The sequence below is a fragment of the Pseudophryne corroboree genome, chromosome 4 (assembly GCF_028390025.1).
Source record: "Pseudophryne corroboree isolate aPseCor3 chromosome 4, aPseCor3.hap2, whole genome shotgun sequence".
NCBI classification, from domain to species: Eukaryota; Metazoa; Chordata; class Amphibia; order Anura; family Myobatrachidae; genus Pseudophryne; species Pseudophryne corroboree.
The window spans coordinates 54,013,865-54,040,756 of record NC_086447.1 but is presented as its reverse complement, the minus strand read 5'-3'; the positions used below and the strand labels follow the sequence as shown (position 1 = coordinate 54,040,756).

At 52.4% G+C, this 26,892-nt stretch overlaps 1 protein-coding gene across 1 annotated transcript in view; it reads left to right on the top strand.

The window, feature by feature from the left end:
• LOC134908857 (uncharacterized) overlaps positions 1 to 26,892 on the top strand; it is a 340,940-nt gene that overhangs the window by 160,104 nt on the left and 153,944 nt on the right. The window contains exon 3 of the mRNA XM_063915045.1: positions 26,232 to 26,304. Within this exon, the coding sequence (XP_063771115.1) occupies positions 26,232 to 26,304 (73 nt within the window). The remainder of the gene's footprint in view (positions 1 to 26,231; positions 26,305 to 26,892) is intronic.

The window sequence follows — 26,892 nt, the reverse complement described above, 5'->3', positions numbered from 1 at the left end:
CCCTCCTCCATACACTGCTCCCACCATATACCACATACTCTGCACCCCCTCCTCCATACACTGCTCCCACCATATACCACATACTCTGCACCCCCTCCTCCATACACTGCTCCCACCATATCCCACATACTCTGCACCCCCTCCTCCATACACTGCTCCCACCATATCCCACATACTCTGCCCCCCCTCCTCCATACACTGCTCCCACCATATACCACATACTCTGCCCCCCCCCCTCCTCCATACACTGCTCCCACCATATACCACATACTCTGCACCCCCTCCTCCATACACTGCTCCCACCATATACCACATACTCTGCACCCCCTCCTCCATACACTGCTCCCACCATATCCCACATACTCTGCCCCCCCTCCTCCATACACTGCTCCCACCATATCCCACATACTCTGCACCCCCTCCTCCATACACTGCTCCCACCATATCCCACATACTCTGCCCCCCTCCTCCATACACTGCTCCCACCATATACCACATACTCTGCCCCCCCCTCCTCCATACACTGCTCCCGCCATATCCCACATACTCTGTACCCCCTCCTCCATACACTGCTCCCACCATATCCCACATACTCTGCCCCCCCTCCTCCATACACTGCTCCCACCATATACCACATACTCTGCACCCCCTCCTCCATACACTGCTCCCACCATATCCCACATACTCTGCCCCCCCTCCTCCATACACTGCTCCCCCCATATACCACATACTCTGCACCCCCTCCTCCATACACTGCTCCCACCATATACCACATACTCTGCCCCCCCTCCTCCATACACTGCTCCCCCCATATACCACATACTCTGCACCCCCTCCTCCATACACTGCTCCCACCATATCCCACATACTCTGCACCCCCTCCTCCATACACTGCTCCCACCATATCCCACATACTCTGCACCCCCTCCTCCATACACTGCTCCCCCCATATACCACATACTCTGCACCCCCTCCTCCATACACTGCTCCCACCATATACCACATACTCTGCACCCCCTCCTCCATACACTGCTCCCACCATATCCCACATACTCTGCACCCCCTCCTCCATACACTGCTCCCACCATATCCCACATACTCTGCCCCCCCTCCTCCATACACTGCTCCCACCATATACCACATACTCTGCCCCCCCCCCTCCTCCATACACTGCTCCCACCATATCCCACATACTCTGCCCCCCCTCCTCCATACACTGCTCCCACCATATCCCACATACTCTGCACCCCCTCCTCCATACACTGCTCCCACCATATACCACATACTCTGCCCCCCCCTCCTCCATACACTGCTCCCACCATATCCCACATACTCTGCCCCCCCTCCTCCATACACTGCTCCCACCATATCCCACATACTCTGCCCCCCCTCCTCCATACACTGCTCCCACCATATCCCACATACTCTGTACCCCCTCCTCCATACACTGCTCCCACCATATACCACATAACATGCCCCCCCTCCTCCATACACTGCTCCCACCATATCCCACATACTCTGCCCCCCCTCCTCCATACACTGCTCCCACCATATCCCACATACTCTGCACCCCCTCCTCCATACACTGCTCCCACCATATCCCACATACTCTGCCCCCCTCCTCCATACACTGCTCCCACCATATACCACATACTCTGCCCCCCCTCCTCCATACACTGCTCCCGCCATATCCCACATACTCTGTACCCCCTCCTCCATACACTGCTCCCACCATATCCCACATACTCTGCCCCCCCTCCTCCATACACTGCTCCCACCATATACCACATACTCTGCACCCCCTCCTCCATACACTGCTCCCACCATATACCACATACTCTGCACCCCCTCCTCCATACACTGCTCCCACCATATACCACATACTCTGCACCCCCTCCTCCATACACTGCTCCCACCATATCCCACATACTCTGCACCCCCTCCTCCATACACTGCTCCCACCATATCCCACATACTCTGCCCCCCCTCCTCCATACACTGCTCCCACCATATACCACATACTCTGCCCCCCCCCTCCTCCATACACTGCTCCCACCATATACCACATACTCTGCACCCCCTCCTCCATACACTGCTCCCACCATATACCACATACTCTGCACCCCCTCCTCCATACACTGCTCCCACCATATCCCACATACTCTGCCCCCCCTCCTCCATACACTGCTCCCACCATATCCCACATACTCTGCACCCCCTCCTCCATACACTGCTCCCACCATATCCCACATACTCTGCCCCCCTCCTCCATACACTGCTCCCACCATATACCACATACTCTGCCCCCCCCCTCCTCCATACACTGCTCCCGCCATATCCCACATACTCTGTACCCCCTCCTCCATACACTGCTCCCACCATATCCCACATACTCTGCCCCCCCTCCTCCATACACTGCTCCCACCATATACCACATACTCTGCACCCCCTCCTCCATACACTGCTCCCACCATATACCACATACTCTGCACCCCCTCCTCCATACACTGCTCCCACCATATACCACATACTCTGCCCCCCCTCCTCAATACACTGCTCCCACCATATACCACATACTCTGCACCCCCTCCTCCATACACTGCTCCCACCATATCCCACATACTCTGTACCCTCTCCTCCATACACTGCTCCCACCATATCCCACATACTCTGCACCCCCTCCTCCATACACTGCTCCCACCATATCCCACATACTCTGCCCCCCCTCCTCCATACACTGCTCCCACCATATACCACATACTCTGTACCCCCTCCTCCATACACTGCTCCCACCATATCCCACATACTCTGCCCCCCCCCCTCCTCCATACACTGCTCCCACCATATACCACATACTCTGCCCCCCCCCTCCTCCATACACTGCTCCCACCATATACCACATACTCTGCACCCCCTCCTCCATACACTGCTCCCACCATATACCACATACTCTGCCCCCCCTCCTCCATACACTGCTCCCACCATATACCACATACTCTGCACCCCCTCCTCCATACACTGCTCCCACCATATCCCACATACTCTGTACCCCCTCCTCCATACACTGCTCCCACCATATCCCACATACTCTGCACCCCCTCCTCCATACACTGCTCCCACCATATCCCACATACTCTGCCCCCCCTCCTCCATACACTGCTCCCACCATATACCACATACTCTGTACCCCCTCCTCCATACACTGCTCCCACCATATCCCACATACTCTGCCCCCCCCCCTCCTCCATACACTGCTCCCACCATATACCACATACTCTGCCCCCCCCCCTCCTCCATACACTGCTCCCACCATATACCACATACTCTGCACCCCCTCCTCCATACACTGCTCCCACCATATACCACATACTCTGCACCCCCTCCTCCATACACTGCTCCCACCATATACCACATACTCTGCACCCCCTCCTCCATACACTGCTCCCACCATATCCCACATACTCTGCCCCCCCTCCTCCATACACTGCTCCCACCATATCCCACATACTCTGCCCCCCCCTCCTCCATACACTGCTCCCACCATATCCCACATACTCTGCCCCCCCTCCTCCATACACTGCTCCCACCATATCCCACATACTCTGCCCCCCCCCTCCTCCATACACTGCTCCCACCATATCCCACATACTCTGCCCCCCCTCCTCCATACACTGCTCCCACCATATCCCTCATACTCTGCCCCCCCCTCCTCCATACACTGCTCCCTCCATATCCCACATACTCTGCACCCCCTCCTCCATACACTGCTCCCACCATATCCCACATACTCTGCCCCCCCCCCCTCCTCCATACACTGCTCCCACCATATCCCACATACTCTGTACCCCCTCCTCCATACACTGCTCCCACCATATCCCACATACTCTGCACCCCCTCCTCCATACACTGCTCCCACCATATCCCACATACTCTGCCCCCCCCCCCTCCTCCATACACTGCTCCCACCATATCCCACATACTCTGCCCCCCCCTCCTCCATACACTGCTCCCACCATATCCCTCATACTCTGCCCCCCCCTCCTCCATACACTGCTCCCTCCATATCCCACATACTCTGCACCCCCTCCTCCATACACTGCTCCCACCATATCCCACATACTCTGCCCCCCCCCCCTCCTCCATACACTGCTCCCACCATATCCCACATACTCTGCCCCCCCCTCCTCCATACACTGCTCCCACCATATCCCTCATACTCTGCACCCCCTCCTCCATACACTGCTCCCACCATATCCCACATACTCTGCCCCCCCTCCTCCATACACTGCTCCCACCATATACCACATACTCTGCACCCCCTCCTCCATACACTGCTCCCACCATATCCCACATACTCTGCCCCCCCCCCCTCCTCCATACACTGCTCCCACCATATCCCACATACTCTGCACCCCCTCCTCCATACACTGCTCCCACCATATACCACATACTCTGCCCCCCCTCCTCCATACACTGCTCCCACCATATCCCACATACTCTGCCCCCCTCCTCCATACACTGCTCCCCCCATATACCACATACTCTGCCCCCCTCCTCCATACACTGCTCCCACCATATACCACATACTCTGCACCCCCTCCTCCATACACTGCTCCCACCATATCCCACATACTCTGCCCCCCCTCCTCCATGCACTGCTCCCACCATATCCCACATACTCTGCCCCCCCTCCTCCATACACTGCTCCCACCATATACCACATACTCTGCACCCCCTCCTCCATACACTGCTCCCACCATATCCCAGATACTCTGCCCCCCCCCTCCTCCATACACTGCTCCCACCATATACCACATACTCTGCACCCCCTCCTCCATACACTGCTCCCACCATATACCACATACTCTGCACCCCCTCCTCCATACACTGCTCCCACCATATACCACATACTCTGCACCCCCCTTCCTCCATACACTGCTCCCACCATATCCCACATACTCTGCCCCCCCTCCTCCATACACTGCTCCCACCATATACCACATACTCTGCCCCCCCCCCTCCTCCATACACTGCTCCCACCATATCCCACATACTCTGCCCCCCCTCCTCCATACACTGCTCCCACCATATCCCACATACTCTGCCCCCCCTCCTCCATACACTGCTCCCACCATATACCACATACTCTGCACCCCCTCCTCCATACACTGCTCCCACCATATCCCACATAGAGAGTGGGGGTAGGGGCAGATAGGGACTGAGGGAGAAAAAGAGGGGGGGGGGGTTTGGGGTAGATAGGGATTGGGGAGAAAACGAGGGGGGGGGGTGTTTGGGGTAGATAGGGATTGGGGAGAGAATGGAGTGGGAGGAGCAACTAGAGACTGGGCTGAGGGGGGTAGGGGCAGATGGGGACGGGGGGGAGAGAGGGGGAGGATTTGAAGTAGACAGGGACTGAGGTGAGAGTGGAGTGGTAAGGGCAGATAGGACATGGAGGGAGGGGTTGGGGTAGATAAGGACTGGGGAGAGAGTGGAGTGGTAGGGGCAGATAGGGACAGTGGGGAGAGTGATGCAGCTTTTTCTATAAAGTCACCTCTGTGGCGCCATCTCCAGCCACTGGAGGACACCCGGAGAGACAGACACACAGACAACAGACAGCCCCTACTGCTCCCACCATATCCCACATACTCTGCCCCCCCTCCTCCATACACTGCTCCCACCATATCCCACATACTCTGCCCCCCCTCCTCCATACACTGCTCCCACCATATCCCACATACTCTGCCCCCCCTCCTCCATACACTGCTCCCACCATATACCACATACTCTGCCCCCCCCTCCTCCATACACTGCTCCCACCATATCCCACATACTCTGCCCCCCCTCCTCCATACACTGCTCCCACCATATCCCACATACTCTGTACCCCCTCCTCCATACACTGCTCCCACCATATCCCACATACTCTGCCCCCCCTCCTCCATACACTGCTCCCACCATATACCACATACTCTGCCCCCCCTCCTCCATACACTGCTCCCACCATATCCCACATACTCTGTACCCCCTCCTCCATACACTGCTCCCACCATATCCCACATACTCTGCCCCCCCTCCTCCATACACTGCTCCCACCATATACCACATACTCTGTCCCCCTCCTCCATACACTGCTCCCACCATATCCCACATACTCTGCCCCCCCTCCTCCATACACTGCTCCCACCATATACCACATACTCTGCCCCCCCTCCTCCATACACTGCTCCCACCATATACCACATACTCTGCACCCCCTCCTCCATACACTGCTCCCACCATATACCACATACTCTGCACCCCCTCCTCCATACACTGCTCCCACCATATCCCACATACTCTGCACCCCCTCCTCCATACACTGCTCCCACCATATCCCACATACTCTGCACCCCCTCCTCCATACACTGCTCCCACCATATACCACATACCCTGCCCCCCCTCCTCCATACACTGCTCCTACCATATCCCACATACTCTGCACCCCCTCCTCCATACACTGCTCCCACCATATACCACATACTCTGCCCCCCCCCTCCATACACTGCTCCCACCATATACCACATACTCTGCACCCCCTCCTCCATACACTGCTCCCACCATATCCCACATACTCTGCACCCCCTCCTCCATACACTGCTCCCACCATATCCCACATACTCTGCCCCCCCCTCCTCCATACACTGCTCCCACCATATCCCACATACTCTGCCCCCCCCTCCTCCATACACTGCTCCCACCATATCCCACATACTCTGCCCCCCTCCTCCATACACTGCTCCCACCATATACCTCATACTCTGCCCCCCCTCCTCCATACACTGCTCCCACCATATACCACATACTCTGCCCCCCCTCCTCCATACACTGCTCCCACCATATACCACATACTCTGCCCCCCCTCCTCCATACACTGCTCCCACCATATCCCACATACTCTGCCCCCCCTCCTCCATACACTGCTCCCACCATATACCACATACTCTGCACCCCCTCCTCCATACACTGCTCCCACCATATCCCACATACTCTGCACCCCCTCCTCCATACACTGCTCCCACCATATCCCACATACTCTGCCCCCCCTCCTCCATACACTGCTCCCCCCATATACCACATACTCTGCACCCCCTCCTCCATACACTGCTCCCACCATATACCACATACTCTGCCCCCCCCTCCTCCATACACTGCTCCCCCCATATACCACATACTCTGCACCCCCTCCTCCATACACTGCTCCCACCATATCCCACATACTCTGCACCCCCTCCTCCATACACTGCTCCCACCATATCCCACATACTCTGCACCCCCTCCTCCATACACTGCTCCCCCCATATACCACATACTCTGCACCCCCTCCTCCATACACTGCTCCCACCATATACCACATACTCTGCACCCCCTCCTCCATACACTGCTCCCACCATATCCCACATACTCTGCACCCCCTCCTCCATACACTGCTCCCACCATATCCCACATACTCTGCCCCCCCTCCTCCATACACTGCTCCCACCATATACCACATACTCTGCCCCCCCCCCCCCCCTCCTCCATACACTGCTCCCACCATATCCCACATACTCTGCCCCCCCTCCTCCATACACTGCTCCCACCATATCCCACATACTCTGCACCCCCTCCTCCATACACTGCTCCCACCATATACCACATACTCTGCCCCCCCCTCCTCCATACACTGCTCCCACCATATCCCACATACTCTGCCCCCCCTCCTCCATACACTGCTCCCACCATATCCCACATACTCTGCCCCCCCTCCTCCATACACTGCTCCCACCATATCCCACATACTCTGTACCCCCTCCTCCATACACTGCTCCCACCATATACCACATACTCTGCCCCCCCTCCTCCATACACTGCTCCCACCATATCCCACATACTCTGCCCCCCCTCCTCCATACACTGCTCCCACCATATCCCACATACTCTGCACCCCCTCCTCCATACACTGCTCCCACCATATCCCACATACTCTGCCCCCCCTCCTCCATACACTGCTCCCACCATATACCACATACTCTGCCCCCCCCTCCTCCATACACTGCTCCCGCCATATCCCACATACTCTGTACCCCCTCCTCCATACACTGCTCCCACCATATCCCACATACTCTGCCCCCCCTCCTCCATACACTGCTCCCACCATATACCACATACTCTGCACCCCCTCCTCCATACACTGCTCCCACCATATACCACATACTCTGCACCCCCTCCTCCATACACTGCTCCCACCATATACCACATACTCTGCACCCCCTCCTCCATACACTGCTCCCACCATATCCCACATACTCTGCACCCCCTCCTCCATACACTGCTCCCACCATATCCCACATACTCTGCCCCCCCTCCTCCATACACTGCTCCCACCATATACCACATACTCTGCCCCCCCCCATCCTCCATACACTGCTCCCACCATATACCACATACTCTGCACCCCCTCCTCCATACACTGCTCCCACCATATACCACATACTCTGCACCCCCTCCTCCATACACTGCTCCCACCATATCCCACATACTCTGCCCCCCCCTCCTCCATACACTGCTCCCACCATATCCCACATACTCTGCACCCCCTCCTCCATACACTGCTCCCACCATATCCCACATACTCTGCCCCCCTCCTCCATACACTGCTCCCACCATATACCACATACTCTGCCCCCCCCTCCTCCATACACTGCTCCCGCCATATCCCACATACTCTGTACCCCCTCCTCCATACACTGCTCCCACCATATCCCACATACTCTGCCCCCCCTCCTCCATACACTGCTCCCACCATATACCACATACTCTGCACCCCCTCCTCCATACACTGCTCCCACCATATACCACATACTCTGCACCCCCTCCTCCATACACTGCTCCCACCATATACCACATACTCTGCCCCCCCCTCCTCCATACACTGCTCCCACCATATACCACATACTCTGCACCCCCTCCTCCATACACTGCTCCCACCATATCCCACATACTCTGTACCCCCTCCTCCATACACTGCTCCCACCATATCCCACATACTCTGCACCCCCTCCTCCATACACTGCTCCCACCATATCCCACATACTCTGCCCCCCCTCCTCCATACACTGCTCCCACCATATACCACATACTCTGTACCCCCTCCTCCATACACTGCTCCCACCATATCCCACATACTCTGCCCCCCCCTCCTCCATACACTGCTCCCACCATATACCACATACTCTGCCCCCCCCCTCCTCCATACACTGCTCCCACCATATACCACATACTCTGCACCCCCTCCTCCATACACTGCTCCCACCATATACCACATACTCTGCCCCCCCTCCTCCATACACTGCTCCCACCATATACCACATACTCTGCACCCCCTCCTCCATACACTGCTCCCACCATATCCCACATACTCTGTACCCCCTCCTCCATACACTGCTCCCACCATATCCCACATACTCTGCACCCCCTCCTCCATACACTGCTCCCACCATATCCCACATACTCTGCCCCCCCTCCTCCATACACTGCTCCCACCATATACCACATACTCTGTACCCCCTCCTCCATACACTGCTCCCACCATATCCCACATACTCTGCCCCCCCCCCTCCTCCATACACTGCTCCCACCATATACCACATACTCTGCCCCCCCCCTCCTCCATACACTGCTCCCACCATATACCACATACTCTGCACCCCCTCCTCCATACACTGCTCCCACCATATACCACATACTCTGCACCCCCTCCTCCATACACTGCTCCCACCATATACCACATACTCTGCACCCCCTCCTCCATACACTGCTCCCACCATATCCCACATACTCTGCCCCCCCTCCTCCATACACTGCTCCCACATACTCTGCCCCCCCCTCCTCCATACACTGCTCCCACCATATCCCACATACTCTGCCCCCCCTCCTCCATACACTGCTCCCACCATATCCCACATACTCTGCCCCCCCCCTCCTCCATACACTGCTCCCACCATATCCCACATACTCTGCCCCCCCCTCCTCCATACACTGCTCCCACCATATCCCTCATACTCTGCCCCCCCCCTCCTCCATACACTGCTCCCTCCATATCCCACATACTCTGCACCCCCTCCTCCATACACTGCTCCCACCATATCCCACATACTCTGCCCCCCCCCTCCTCCATACACTGCTCCCACCATATCCCACATACTCTGTACCCCCTCCTCCATACACTGCTCCCACCATATCCCACATACTCTGCACCCCCTCCTCCATACACTGCTCCCACCATATCCCACATACTCTGCCCCCCCCCCTCCTCCATACACTGCTCCCACCATATCCCACATACTCTGCCCCCCCCTCCTCCATACACTGCTCCCACCATATCCCACATACTCTGCCCCCCCCCCCTCCTCCATACACTGCTCCCACCATATCCCACATACTCTGCCCCCCCCTCCTCCATACACTGCTCCCACCATATCCCTCATACTCTGCACCCCCTCCTCCATACACTGCTCCCACCATATCCCACATACTCTGCCCCCCCTCCTCCATACACTGCTCCCACCATATACCACATACTCTGCACCCCCTCCTCCATACACTGCTCCCACCATATCCCACATACTCTGCCCCCCCCCCCCCCTCCTCCATACACTGCTCCCACCATATCCCACATACTCTGCACCCCCTCCTCCATACACTGCTCCCACCATATACCACATACTCTGCCCCCCCTCCTCCATACACTGCTCCCACCATATCCCACATACTCTGCCCCCCTCCTCCATACACTGCTCCCCCCATATACCACATACTCTGCCCCCCTCCTCCATACACTGCTCCCACCATATACCACATACTCTGCACCCCCTCCTCCATACACTGCTCCCACCATATCCCACATACTCTGCCCCCCCTCCTCCATGCACTGCTCCCACCATATCCCACATACTCTGCCCCCCCTCCTCCATACACTGCTCCCACCATATACCACATACTCTGCACCCCCTCCTCCATACACTGCTCCCACCATATCCCAGATACTCTGCCCCCCCCCCTCCTCCATACACTGCTCCCACCATATACCACATACTCTGCCCCCCCTCCTCCATACACTGCTCCCACCATATACCACATACTCTGCACCCCCTCCTCCATACACTGCTCCCACCATATCCCACATACTATGCCCCCCCCCCTCCTCCATACACTGCTCCCACCATATCCCACATACTCTGCACCCCCTCCTCCATACACTGCTCCCACCATATACCACATACTCTGCCCCCCCTCCTCCATACACTGCTCCCACCATATCCCACATACTCTGCCCCCCTCCTCCATAATACACTGCTCCCCCCATATACCACATACTCTGCCCCCCTCCTCCATACACTGCTCCCACCATATACCACATACTCTGCACCCCCTCCTCCATACACTGCTCCCACCATATCCCACATACTCTGCCCCCCCTCCTCCATGCACTGCTCCCACCATATCCCACATACTCTGCCCCCCCTCCTCCATACACTGCTCCCACCATATCCCACATACTCTGCACCCCCTCCTCCATACACTGCTCCCACCATATCCCACATACTCTGCCCCCCTCCTCCATACACTGCTCCCACCATATACCACATACTCTGCCCCCCCTCCTCCATACACTGCTCCCGCCATATCCCACATACTCTGTACCCCCTCCTCCATACACTGCTCCCACCATATCCCACATACTCTGCCCCCCCTCCTCCATACACTGCTCCCACCATATACCACATACTCTGCACCCCCTCCTCCATACACTGCTCCCACCATATACCACATACTCTGCACCCCCTCCTCCATACACTGCTCCCACCATATACCACATACTCTGCACCCCCCTCCTCCATACACTGCTCCCACCATATCCCACATACTCTGCACCCCCTCCTCCATACACTGCTCCCACCATATCCCACATACTCTGCCCCCCCTCCTCCATACACTGCTCCCACCATATACCACATACTCTGCCCCCCCCCATCCTCCATACACTGCTCCCACCATATACCACATACTCTGCACCCCCTCCTCCATACACTGCTCCCACCATATACCACATACTCTGCACCCCCTCCTCCATACACTGCTCCCACCATATCCCACATACTCTGCCCCCCTCCTCCATAATACACTGCTCCCCCCATATACCACATACTCTGCCCCCCTCCTCCATACACTGCTCCCACCATATACCACATACTCTGCACCCCCTCCTCCATACACTGCTCCCACCATATCCCACATACTCTGCCCCCCCTCCTCCATGCACTGCTCCCACCATATCCCACATACTCTGCCCCCCCTCCTCCATACACTGCTCCCACCATATACCACATACTCTGCACCCCCTCCTCCATACACTGCTCCCACCATATCCCAGATACTCTGCCCCCCCCCTCCTCCATACACTGCTCCCACCATATACCACATACTCTGCCCCCCCTCCTCCATACACTGCTCCCACCATATACCACATACTCTGCACCCCCTCCTCCATACACTGCTCCCACCATATACCACATACTCTGCCCCCCCTCCTCCATACACTGCTCCCACCATATCCCACATACTCTGCCCCCCCTCCTCCATACACTGCTCCCACCATATCCCACATACTCTGCCCCCCCTCCTCCATACACTGCTCCCATCATATCCCACATACTCTGCACCCCCTCCTCCATACACTGCTCCCACCATATCCCACATACTCTGCCCCCCCTCCTCCATACACTGCTCCCACCATATCCCACATACTCTGCCCCCCCCCCTCCTCCATACACTGCTCCCACCATATACCACATACTCTGCACCCCCTCCTCCATACACTGCTCCCACCATATCCCACATACTCTGCACCCCCTCCTCCATACACTGCTCCCACCATATACCACATACTCTGCACCCCCTCCTCCATACACTGCTCCCACCATATACCACATACTCTGCCCCCCCTCCTCCATACACTGCTCCCACCATATACCACATACTCTGCCCCCCCTCCTCCATACACTGCTCCCACCATATACCACATACTCTGCACCCCCCTTCCTCCATACACTGCTCCCACCATATCCCACATACTCTGCACCCCCTCCTCCATACACTGCTCCCACCATATCCCACATACTCTGCACCCCCTCCTCCATACACTGCTCCCACCATATACCACATACTCTGCCCCCCCTCCTCCATACACTGCTCCCACCATATACCACATACTCTGCACCCCCTCCTCCATACACTGCTCCCACCATATCCCACATACTCTGCCCCCCCTCCTCCATACACTGCTCCCACCATATCCCTCATACTCTGCCCCCCCTCCTCCATACACTGCTCCCACCATATACCACATACTCTGCACCCCCTCCTCCATACACTGCTCCCACCATAGCCCACATACTCTGCCCCCCCTCCTCCATACACTGCTCCCACCATATCCCACATACTCTGTACCCCCTCCTCCATACACTGCTCCCACCATATACCACATACTCTGCCCCCCCTCCTCCATACACTGCTCCCACCATATACCACATACTCTGCCCCCCCCCTCCTCCATACACTGCTCCCACCATATACCACATACTCTGCCCCCCCCCTCCTCCATACACTGCTCCCACCATATACCACATACTCTGTACCCCCTCCTCCATACACTGCTCCCACCATATCCCACATACTCTGCCCCCCCTCCTCCATACACTGCTCCCACCATATCCCACATACTCTGCCCCCCTCCTCCATACACTGCTCCCTCCATATCCCACATACTCTGCCCCCCCCCCTCCTCCATACACTGCTCCCTCCATATACCACATACTCTGCACCCCCTCCTCCATACACTGCTCCCACCATATACCACATACTCTGCCCCCCCTCCTCCATACACTGCTCCCACCATATCCCACATACTCTGCACCCCCTCCTCCATACACTGCTCCCACCATATCCCACATACTCTGCCCCCCCTCCTCCATACACTGCTCCCACCATATACCACATACTCTGCCCCCCCTCCTCCATACACTGCTCCCACCATATCCCACATACTCTACCCCCCCTCCTCCATACACTGCTCCCACCATATCCCACATACTCTGCACCCCCTCCTCCATACACTGCTCCCACCATATCCCACATACTCTGCACCCCCTCCTCCATACACTGCTCCCACCATATCCCACATACTCTGCCCCCCCTCCTCCATACACTGCTCCCTCCATATCCCACATACTCTGCACCCCCTCCTCCATACACTGCTCCCACCATATCCCACATACTCTGCCCCCCCTCCTCCATACACTGCTCCCACCATATCCCACATACTCTGCACCCCCTCCTCAATACACTGCTCCCACCATATACCACATACTCTGCCCCCCTCCTCCATACACTGCTCCCACCATATCCCACATACTCTGCCCCCCCTCCTCCATACACTGCTCCCACCATATCCCACATACTCTGCCCCCCCCCTCCTCCATACACTGCTCCCACCATATCCCACATACTCTGCCCCCCCTCCTCCATACACTGCTCCCACCATATCCCACATACTCTGCTCCCCCCTCCTCCATACACTGCTCCCACCATATACCACATACTCTGCACCCCCTCCTCCATACACTGCTCCCACCATATCCCACATACTCTGCCCCCCCTCCTCCATACACTGCTCCCACCATATCCCACATACTCTGCCCCCCCCTCCATATACTATGCTGCAATCCCAGGTTACTTGCCATCCCGGGACTCGGCAACAAGTAACACCGTAACCAGGAAATGGACGCAGGAACCGCCAGATGGTCTCGCAGCGCTCACAGCGGAGGTACCGTGTGGTGAATCCGTCCTGCAGAAAGGGGTGAGCAGCGCGGTGGCCAGGAGGAGGAGGAGTCAGTGCATGGGGATCACAGGTGATGTGGGTGAGGAGGAGTCAGATAACCGGCTCAGCTGCTTTATATATATACTGCGCGGCGGTGGAGGGGGCGGCCCTGTGCTCGCCTTTCCTATACCCCGCACAGGCTATGCCCAGACCCCTCCAGCCAGCTGCTGGTGGTTACTGGTGTCCTCTACCCTGTGCAGGGACTGGTGAGCTTACACGTGCCAGTACTGGTGTATATAGTGCAGCATCATTATAGCCTGCCCACTACATATATACTGCACCTATATATATATAAAAGGCTAATGCTACACCCTCAGCATGGGTATCTGGTCTCTAGGTCGAACACACTTAGGCCGACAATGTTTAGGTCGACCACTATTGGTCGACAGTAACTAGGTCGACAGGTCAAAAGGTCGACATGAGTTTTCACAATTTTTTTTTTCATTTTTTGAACTTTCTCATACGTCCTAGAGGATGCTTGGGTCCACTTCAGTACCATGGGGTATAGACTGTTCCGCAGGAGCCATGGGCACTCTTAAGACTTTTCAAGGGTGTGAACTGGCTCCTCCCTCTATGCCCCTCCTCCAGACCTCAGTTTTAGAAATGTGCCCAGGCAGACTGGATGCACTCCAGCGGAGCTCTACTGAGTTTCTCTGAAAAGACTTATGTTAGGTTTTTTATTTTCAGGGAGAACTGCTGGCATCAGACTCCCTGCTTCGTGGGACTAAGGGGGCAGAAGTAGGAACCAACTTCCTAAAGAGTTTCATGGCTCTGCTTCTGGCTGACAGAACACCATTAGCTCCTGAAGGGACCTGAACGCTAGCCGTGCCTAGATGCTCACTCCCACAGCACGCCTTCACCCCCCTCACAGTGCCAGAAGTCAGAAGACAGGTGAGTGTTAGAAGACAGATCTTCAATCAAGAAAGTGATGGCTTAAGGTACCGCGCGGCTGGCGGGAGCGCAGCGCGCCATGTTGCCCACACATACACAGGCACTGCAGGATGCAGGGGGCGGGGGGGGCGCCCTGGGCAGCATGAAACCTATGGAAACTGGCATAAATAAGGGGCATAAGTTGCTGAGGCACAGTCCTACCCCCGCCAGTATAAAAAATTTACCTCATAAAAGCTGAGGAGAAACACGCCATTGAAGAGTGGAGCTTCCTCCTCAGTCAGCCAGCACACTGCTCAGCGCCATTTTCTCTCTCTCCTCAGGCTGCAGAGACAACGCTGGTCCTCCTCCACTACTGTACAAGTATCAGGGTGCAAAACAGGGGGGGGGCACAGTGAATTTGGTGCTATATAATTGTGTGATTAACATTATAAAGCGCTGCATGTCAGTGGCCACTTTGTGTTCACAGACATTGTGTTACTGGCGCTGGGTTGTGAACTGGCAAATCCTATCTGTGTCCCTCTGCCAGATTTTACTGTGGGTCTGTCCCCTATAAGTCCCGGAGTGTCTGTGGTGTGGTTGTGCACGTGTGTGACATGTCTGTGGCAGGGAACTCTGTGGAGACATGTTAGGGACTCAGAGGTGTAATATGACACCAAGAGCCTGACTGGGTGAAAGGTTACATGATAGTGTGAATTATATCAGTAAGAGGTTGGACTGAATCTCATACAGAAAATCAAAATAATCTGTTGAAGATGTGATTTTTAATAGTTCTGCCTTTCATCCACAGGGACCTTTCTGGGTCACATACAAATTTGCACAAGTAGTACAAACTGATACCGACACGGACTCTGATTCCTGTGTCGACACTAGTGATTCCAGGGGAATAGGTCCTAAGTTAGCAAAAAAGGTGGGAGTCACCCCGCATTTTAGACAGGGCCCTGTCATAAAAGAGAAAAGGTGTTTCTCCCTGCGCCTGGAATAGCTTCACTTAAGGAGCCGACAGACCGCAAGTGAGTGAGGTGATCTATTGATGTGGCCAATGGGACACTACTCAGGCCTACCATTGGCTGTAAGTGGGTGAATAGTGCTATTGAAAAGTGGTCAGAAAACTTGTCATTAGACATTGACACAATAGATGGAGACGAGATACTCCTAACGTTAGGTCATATCAAAGACGCTGCTGCGTACGTACTAGAAACCATGAAATATATTGGTTTCTTGGGATCAAGAACCGCTACCATGGCAGTATCGGCTCGGAGGGCGTTGTGGATTCGCCAGTGGAATGCTGATGCAGATTCCAAAAGAAATATGGAGGCTCTCCCGTATGAAGGTGAGGCCTTGTTTGGTGATGGGCTGGATGCGTTAGTCTCGGCGGCTACCGCAGGTAAGTCGACATTCTTGCCTTATGCTCCTACACCGGCGAAAAAGACACATCACTCTCACATACAGTCCTTTCGACCCAACAAATACAAAAAGGCCAAAGGTTTCCCCTTTTTTGCAGGTAGGGGAAAAGGAAAGAAATCTGCAGTGTCTCCCGGATCGCAGGGGCAGAAGTCCACCCCTGCTTCTGCCAAATCTGCAGCATAACACTGGGGCACCCTTGCGGGAGTCCGCTCGGGTGGGAGCACGTCTGAAACTTTTCAGCCAAATCTGGATTCAATCTGGCCTGGACCAATGGGTCTTACAAATAGTGTCCCATGGGTACAAACTAGAGTTTCAAGACAATTTTTCAAATCGACCGTGCCAGCTTCTCTTCCGGGAAGAGAGGCAGTAACAACGGCAATTCAAACATTATGTCAGGATCAGGTCATTGTCCTGGTACCCTTGGCACAGTAAGGAGAAGGTTTTTTATTCAAGCCTCTTCGTAGTTCCGAAGCCGGACGGCTTGGTCAGACCGATTTTAAACCTGAAAAATCTGAATCTCTACCTGAAAAGGTTAAAGTTCAAGATGGAATCCCTGAGGGTAGTGATTTCCAGTCTGGAAGAGGGGGACTTCATGGTGTCAGTAGACATAAAAAATGCTTACTTGCATGTTCCCATTTATCCTCCTCACCAAGCTTATCTGAGATTCGCAGTACAGGATTGCCATTACCAGTTTCAGACGTTGCCGTTCGGACTCTCCACGGCACACCGAGGGTATTCACCAAGGTGATGGCGGAGATTATGGTCCTCCTTCGTTAAAAAGGAATCAATATAATTCCTTTTCTGGACGATATCCTGATAAAAGCGAGATCCAGGGAACAGTTGGTGCAGAACATCGCACTCTCCCTGTCAATACTCCAACAACATGGTTGGATCATGAATTTTCCAAAGTCGCAGTTGGAACCGACGACAAGATTGTCCTTTTTAGGGATGATTCTGGACACAGAAGTACGGAGAGTATTTCTTCCAGTGGAAAAGGCTTTGGAAATCCAGAAAATGGTCAAACAAAAATTGAAACCAACAAGCGTGTCGATCCATCAATGCATTCGGTTGTTGGGAAAAATGGTAGCGGCCTACGAGGCCATACAGTTTGGCTGATTTCATGCCAGAGTATTCCAGTGGGACCTGTTGGACAAGTGGTCTGGATCTCACCTACACATGCACCGGAAAATAATCCTGTCCCCCAAAGCCAGGATTTCGCTCTTGTGGTGGCTACACAGTTCTCACCTACCAGAGGCATGCAGGTTTGGGATTCACGACTGGGTACTAATAACCACGGATGCAAGTCTCCGAGGCTGGGGAGCTGTCACACAGGGGGAAAGCTTCCAAGGAAAATGGTCAAGTCAGGAAGCCTGCCTTCACATAAACGTTCTGGAATTGAGAGCCATTTACAACGGCCTTCTACAAGCGGTACATCTTCAAGATCCCATGCAGATCCAGTCGGACAATGTAACAGCAGTCGCGTACATAAACAGGCAAGGCGGAATGAAAAGCAGAGCAGCAATGGCAGAGGTGACAAGAATTCTCCGCTGGGCAGAAAGACATGTTAGAGCTCTGTCAGCAATTTTCATTCCAGGAGTGGACAACTGGGAAGCAGACTTCCTCAGCAGACACGATCTCCATCCAGGAGAGTGGGGCCTCCACCAAGGAGTCTTCGCAGAGGTGACAAGTCTTTGGGGAGTTCCTCAAGTAGACATGATGGCATCTCGTCTAAACAAGAAGCTTCAGAGATATTGTTCCAGGTCAAGAGACCCTCAAGCAATAGCAGTAGATGCACTGGTGACCCAATGTGGGTGTTTCGGTCGGTATATGTTTTCCCTCCACTTCCACTGATTCCAAAAGTTCTCAAAATAATAATAAGAACAAGAGTTTGAGCAATCTTCATTGCCCCAGACTGGCCAAGGAGGGCTTGGTATCCAGATCTTCAGGAGTTGCTCATAGAAGATCCTCGGCCTCTTCCTCCTCGAGAGAACCTACTACAGCAGGGGCCATGTGCGTATCAAGACTTACCGCGGCTACGTTTGACGGCATGGCTGTTGAACGTCGGATCCTAGCCCGAAAGGGTATTCCCAAGGAAGTCATCCCCACTCTTATTCAGGCCAGGAAAGGAGTAACGTCTAAACATTACCACCGTATTTGGAGAAAATATGTGTGATGGTGTGAATCCAAGAAGGCTCCTACAGAAGAGATTGAGTTGGGACATTTTCTCCATTTTCTGCAGGCTGGTGTGGGCCTTAGATTGGGGTCAATCAAGGTCCAGATTTCGGCCTTATCGGTTTTCTTTCAAAAACAATTGGCCTCCTTTCCAGAAGTTCAGACGTTCGTGAAAGGGGTTCTGCACATCCAGCCTCCATTTGTGCCCCCAGTGGCACCATGGGACCTTAATGTGGTGTTGCAGTTCCTTCAATCAGATTGGTTTGAACCTCTGCAGGAGATAGAATTGAAGTTTCTCACTTGGAAAGCGGTGATGCTTTTGGCCCTGGCATCTGTAAGGCGGGTGTCTGAGTTGGAGGCCTTGTCTCACAAGAGCCCTTACCTGATCTTCCATGAAGATAGGGCAGAGTTGAGAACTCGTCAACAATTTCTTCCAACTGTGGTTTCGTCCTTCCACATCAACCAACCTATTGTGGTGCCAGTAGCTACTGACATTTTCACTGAGTCACAGTCTCTAGATGTGGTTAGAGCTTTGAAGATTTATGTCGCAAGAAAAGCTCGGATACGGAAAACAGAGGCTCTGTTTGCCCTTTATGCTCCCAGCAAGATTGGGTATCCTGCTTCTAAGCAGACTATTGCGCGCTGGATCAGAGGGACAATTCAGCACGCTCATTCTACGGCAGGCTTGCCAGTACCGAAGTCGGTGAAGGCCCATTCTACTAGGAAAGTGAGCTCATCCTGGCCGGCTGCCCGGGGCGTCTCGGCTTTACAACTTTACCGAGCAGCTACTTGGTCAGGGTCAAACACATTTGCTAAATGTTATAAGTTTGACACCTTGGCCGATGAGGACCTCAAGTTCGGTCAATCGCCCGTACTGGAGCTTTGGTATAACCCCATTTTACTGAAGTGGACCCCAGCATTCTCTAGGACGTATGAGAAAATAGGATTTTAATACCTACCGGTAAATCCTTTTCTCCTAGTCCGTAGAGGATGCTGGGCGCCCGACCCAGTGTGTACTTTACTTGCAGTTTGTTCTTTATAGTTACACAAGTTGTGTTTAATTTGTTTTCAGCATGTTGCTGTAAATGGTTCATGCCTGTTGGCGTGTGTTATGTTGAATGCCATGTTGTGCGGCATGATTGAGGTGTGAGCTGGTATGTATCTCACCATTAGTATAAAAGTAATTCCTTTCCTCAAAATGTTGGCAAGTATGTGTACATAGATGAATTCATTTTAAATATCTAATAGCTGGATTCAGAAATTCTACATTGTGTATGTGGATATATATGGAATTATTTGATGAATATTAATTGTGATTTACAATTTCAGGGTTATTAACCCATCACAACAGTCGTTTGAACAATAATCTATATTTGTCAATATTCTGTGGATACTTTATGAGCTATGACCAAAATAATCCCAACAATACAGTGGTGTGGAATAAGATTATATTAACAAAGAATAAGTGTCTGAGAATTATAGTGGTGTGAGCTAAAGCCTTATATAATTAGCCATATGTAACGAGTCCCACTCATATATATAATTGTGAGAGGACAACCACACGATCTGTTCCAGGAAAATTTTGAACAGACCACAATAAAAGGGAGTACATACAAACTCCAACATTACAAAATTTTTGACCTTTATGTAGTTTTTGGTGGTGGAGATAGAGTGACCATATCCCTAATAAACCTATTGATAGGCAAATTGATGTAAGGGATACCCGGAAGTGGATATTTTTATATTAAGATCTTCGCTTGATATTTAGCAATTTTTATGCTTGATAGGATCAAATTGTGTTAAAGCCTAGAATTTTTAATAGTGATTAATAAAGATTTATTTTTAATTTCTACAATCATTTCATAAAGCGTGCCCCAGAAAAAGATAAGTTCTTCTTTTTTCTTTGTTTTCTCTGCAGCTGCAGGGAGGACTTTTCTCTTTATTATTGTCTTCAACTGTAAGTTGCTGTTTTCCTGTTCTCATTATTCATTTATGTACTCTGTAATTGGGCGCTGCAGAACCCTTGTGGCGCCATATAAATAAAGGATAATAATAATATATATTAGACCACCTCAAGAAAATGGATTTGGACACAAATCCTCTTTATAACACATTCATGCACTTAACTTGAAAGCTCATTGTTATTCAGTCACAATACCCTTTATTAAATAACACATTTCAATACACTGCCATACCCAGGATTCACACCTATAACCTGTTGCATTCTAATCAAACACCCTACTTACTGAGCTATTTGATCCTACATAACAACTATGAGAACTATATGAAACTACTGGTACTCTAAAAAAAAATATAATCAGCATTGTAATTGAGCAGATCTATGTAGTGCGCAGCCACACATCCAATCTCTTGCAGCCACACACTACATAGATCTGCTCTGCCACAATGCTGATCATTTTATCACAAAGTACAAGGTGAGCTTCAGATAGTTACAATTCTCTAGCTTAGAATTATCTACCTTTCTATGCAAGGGTAGATAGCTCAATGAATAGATTGTCTGACTCCAATGCCACAGGCAATGGGTTCGAATCCCAGGTATGTCAGCATCTTGAAATGTAATAAAGGTCAGTGTGACTGAATAACAAAGAAATCTCAAGTTGCATTCATGAATGTTGTATAGTTATTAGTGACAGAAGGGGTCAGTGTCAGTGACACTGTGGTCAGTGACAGGGGCGGTCAGGAGATTCTGTTCTTCAAAAAGGGGGGAAGCTGCAAGTGAAAGTACCACACAGGGCCGGTTCTTGCCCTTGTGGCGTCCCGGGCAAAGTATAGGGGCGTGGCTTCAAATGGGGGCGTGGTCAGTTACGCCCCCATTTGTGCCCCCTGTAGCGCCGCTGAAAGAAAAAAAAAAGAAAAAAAAGTATACTTACTATCCCCGCTCCTGATTCCAGACCGCTGCAGACCTCCTCCGCCGGCGCCGCTCTTCTCCTCTCCTCGATCTATGGGAGAGACGTTATTACGTCTCTCCCATAGAACAGCATAGACAGTAGAGGTCAATTATGACCCCTAGTGTCTGTGCCACTATGGTGCGCGATGACGTCATCGCGCACCGCACAGCAAAGGTCCTCTCCATGAAGGGAAACTAGACGCTACGCGTCTGGTTCCCTTCAAAGCGGGGGGCACTACGGGGGGCACAGTGGCGGATCTTGCCATGGTGCGGCGCCCTCCGGAAGGCGGCACCCCGGGCAAAAGTTCTGCTTGCCCGTGGCAAGATCCGCTACTGGTACCACACCCCTCATCATGACAGAGCCCCAGCTCCCAGCAGCAGGACTTCCAGAAACCCAGCAGCTGCTGTGTTAGTAGTGACACCCCCCCCCCCTTCCCCCTCCTATATAATTCAGCCTTGGCGTCCGTCATTTTGACAGGCTTTTATCGTGTATGTGTGTATTTACAGTGACGTGCCAGAGTTTTGACTGCATAAAATTTATGAAAAATATAAAGTATGTGCTTGAAATATCTTCTTTGTATTATTCTAATAATTTTTATAGCCCAAACTCTGGAGTAAAAAGTCTATGGCAGGTGAGGCAGTGCCCCCCACCCCTCCCCCCCAGCTTTCTATTCCGCACATCTCTGATCAAATCTCACCAGACTTCCATGAGTTTATACATCTGCACCTGTCTATAATGTCCACAAGCACCCTTGGGCTCATATATTGTGTGTAAATCTGGCTCTGGTGCTAGCCAGTGCCTCCTGAGCCATTTACCTCACCTCTTCGGCCCTCCAGCTGCTGTTAAACTACACATCCCAGCATGCCTTGCTACAGTTTTGCTATTTGGCCATGCTAAAGCTGTTGCAGGGCATGCTGGGATGTGTAGATCAACAACAGCTGGAGGGCCGAAGGTTCCCCATCCCTGCTATACATACACACACATTACCGAAGCTATAAAAAGTTTCCACCTGTTCAGAGTTTTTAACATTGCAATTTGTAGCATTGTGAGATAAGGACGGTTTATTTATTTAGCATTTCTGACCACTGAGCCAAAGTCACTCTGGATTGTGGACTCACATGTAATCTATTCATATCGTGTTACCAGGCTGGGATTTGCATAGCTCCATAAATACACTCACAGCCTGGACAAAATACTGTTGTCTGTGTAAACTTGTGCCTAACACAAGGGTATGTAAATTAATACATCCAGCCTCAATACACTATGCAGCCACTAGCCAGGGCCGGACTTAGGGGTGCCTGGGGACCTTAAAACAGGGGGGCCCTTGTGGAAGGGAAGGGGGGGGGGGGGGGGTTATATTAGATTGTGCATACCTCCAAACATGACCCATTCCAGGAGGGACAAAATGCTCTCTACCTGGACTTCCTTCTTAATATGTGATTGTTGTCACCTGTGTTGAACTATTTAATTGATAAGAAAGGTGTACTTTCAACACAGGTGATTGCAATCATAAATTAAGAAGGAAGTCCAAGTAGAGCGCATTTTGTCCCTCCTGGAATGGGTCGTGTTGGGAGGTATGGATTGTTTATATTACATTTAAATCAATGGTGTATATTAGATTTAAACGAATAGTTTAATAATGCCTGGGTACTGTTTATAGTTCCACCTATTTGAGAGACATCTACTTTATAAAGTTTTCTTGTAGTGGAACAAAAACAACTTAAACAACCTTAAAATACACATAGAAAAATAAAATCTATCATCTATGGTGTCACATGTGGAATAGCAGCAGCCTCTGTTCTACTTACACACTGGGACAGGAATCAGGAAGACGCTCTGTGTGTCTCTCTGTAGACCCAAATGCTCTCATTACATAACAGGTTACATAGGACACAGGCGGGGAGAAGGAGAATCCGGGATCCCTTGATCACTTACAGCTCTCTCTCCCTTTTAGCTCTCCTCTGGTCGGAAAGCTCTGTCGGTAGCTCATGAAACCTGATACTCCTGTGTCTCTGCCTGCACTGCATACTGTCCGGCTCATATTCTTGCTGCTTGGTTCTGCTACTGCACAAGAAGGAGAGCTAGTGATGTCACGGTGCTTCAGCCAGGGGGCCCCCTGACAAAGGGGGGCCCGGGGTACAGTATGCCCTGCATCCGCCCTTCAATCTGGCTATGTATGCAGCGTAAGATTTCAGGTGCCGGCAAGTCCCGTGCAGCACTGCTAACATCAGGCGTCATTTTTTTTTGCTGAAAATGCCTCTGAGCGACTAGGACGCACCAGGAGACTGTGCTGATTAATATGTGACACTTGTATGTCTGTGACTGAGGGGCCTATGTATCATGTGAGGTGATAAAATCTGCCTAAATCCGCACTGCGATAATTGATTACATTGCATGGATGTATCAATTATCGCATGCAGGGACAGAGCTTGCGAGCAGTCCAGGGAGCCAGTCATCGCTGCTCCTGCAGGGCTGCCGGCCGCCGGATCCTGTGAGTTGCCGTGACCCCCGGTGCTGTAAAGAGAGCTGCCGTTTTGCAGCGTCACTTTACTGCACCGGGGGTCACAGCACAGCACATGGATGACCCGGCGTCCAGCAGCCCGCAGCGGAGCACTGATCGCCAGCTCCTGGACTGGTAAGTATGTTTCTTTTTACTTTTTTTTTTTTCTTTTTACATGTGATCAGCTTGTGTGTCCATCGGACACACAGCTGATCACACTGGCCGGGTCCCGCACAACCTTCTCTGCCAGGGGCCAGAGAAAGCTGGGCAGAAGGCATCTTATCGCAGTGCGGCCCTGGGATCTCGCCAGCCTGAGCTGGTGTAATTATCACAGGGCACACTGCCATTTTTTTTTTCTTAGTAAATTCGGCCCAGAACGCATTTCCCATTACAAGTATTTTAAAGGTCTTTTACAGGGAACAAATAATGGGTTAGGGTGTCCCAGCTGTTCCGCAGCAATTGCAGAGAGGCTGCCTGGGCCATGTAGCACGGTCATTGGGGTAAATTTACTTTTTTTAGAACTGGTGATGTTACTCATAGCAACCAATCAGATTCTATCTGTTATCTTCTAGAGGCAGCTAGATAAATGTACGTAGAATCTGATTGGTTGCTATGAGTAACATCAACAGTTCTAAAAAAAAATCTCCCACCTTAATACATTTATCCCATTTTTGGGTCAAAATTGGTGAATCCAGGATCAGAGGTCCGGACTCAGACAATCCACCGGCTTGTCCCCACTGATTCACTCGCTCAGAGCCCTGCTAATGATCATGTTTATACCACTTGTTATTAATGGAATTACCCATGAATGCAAATGACGGACGCAACGTTTGTGCTTCTACTAACGGAGGTGACACATCCAATTATTTCTTAATGCGTCGCTGACTTCTCATCTAAGTGTCACTGACTCCCCTGATTCTGCCAATTAAGAGACATCTCCATTCCTGTTACACATCTATGTCTGCTGGGAGCGGACGGCGTTATTATACGACGCAACTAAGATCTACACCAGCAAATGCGGGCCTTACTGGGCAGGAATCACCGGCCAACTTACTAAGCAGTGATCAGATTTTCCAGTCATGACAGAGAGTATGGGGTCATAAAATAGGCATAAAGTAAAATTATTTTCAGACGTGTTTCTCAGTCTTTGCGGTCAGTAACTACATCAGCAGACGCCTGGGGTACAACAGGGCAGAAAAGCGCTGTCTATTTATTTTTTTTGCACTGTTTCTCCCAGGTTTGTCATTGGTTGACAGAGAGTTAGGCACAGCCGGGCAAATGAATGTCAATACAGGCACTTACAGCGGGTACAGTACCTACAGTGGCTTTGCCTACAGACCGCCATGGGTGGCTTCCGCCAGGAATATCTGACATACGTTTGCTATGTTCTGCTTTGCAGAAGGATTCGGAAGAATGGAATGGATTTGACTGAAAATGCAGAGGAACGTCCGTCGTCTGAGCTCATCAAGGTGGTAAGTACGAAGGTTCCCAGGTTCTTAATGGTGACTGTGACTATTGCCTTTGGTTATGAGTCCTTATCTCCTGTACCTCCTGCAGCAGGTGAGGTCATCAGAACGCTCACAGCAGCACCAAGTATTTCAGGTGACGTCAGATGTAGGAGGCAGTAACCTGCCCGCTTCTGTGATTGTGTCAGTGAGGACAGGGCTGCATGTGACAGGGGCAGTGACATGATGTGGGGGAGAGTGGGGGAAGCAGGAAGTCACAGACTGAGAGTTATGTAGAGGGAGGAGCAGGGTCTCAGCAGCACAGAGTATATCAGGAGATGAGTGATGTGTCAGTGAGGACAGGGCTGCATGTGACAGGGGCAGTGACATGATGTGAGGAGGAGAATGGAGGCAGCAGGAAGCCACAGACTGAGAGTTATATAGTGGGAGGAGCAGGGTCCCCAGCAGCACAGAGTATATCAGGAGATGAGTACTGTGTCAGTGAGGACAGGGCTGCATGTGACAGGGGCAGTGACATGATGTGAGGAGGGGAATGGAGGCAGCCGGAAGACAGACTGAGAGTTATATAGTGGGAGGACCAGGGTCCCCAGCAGT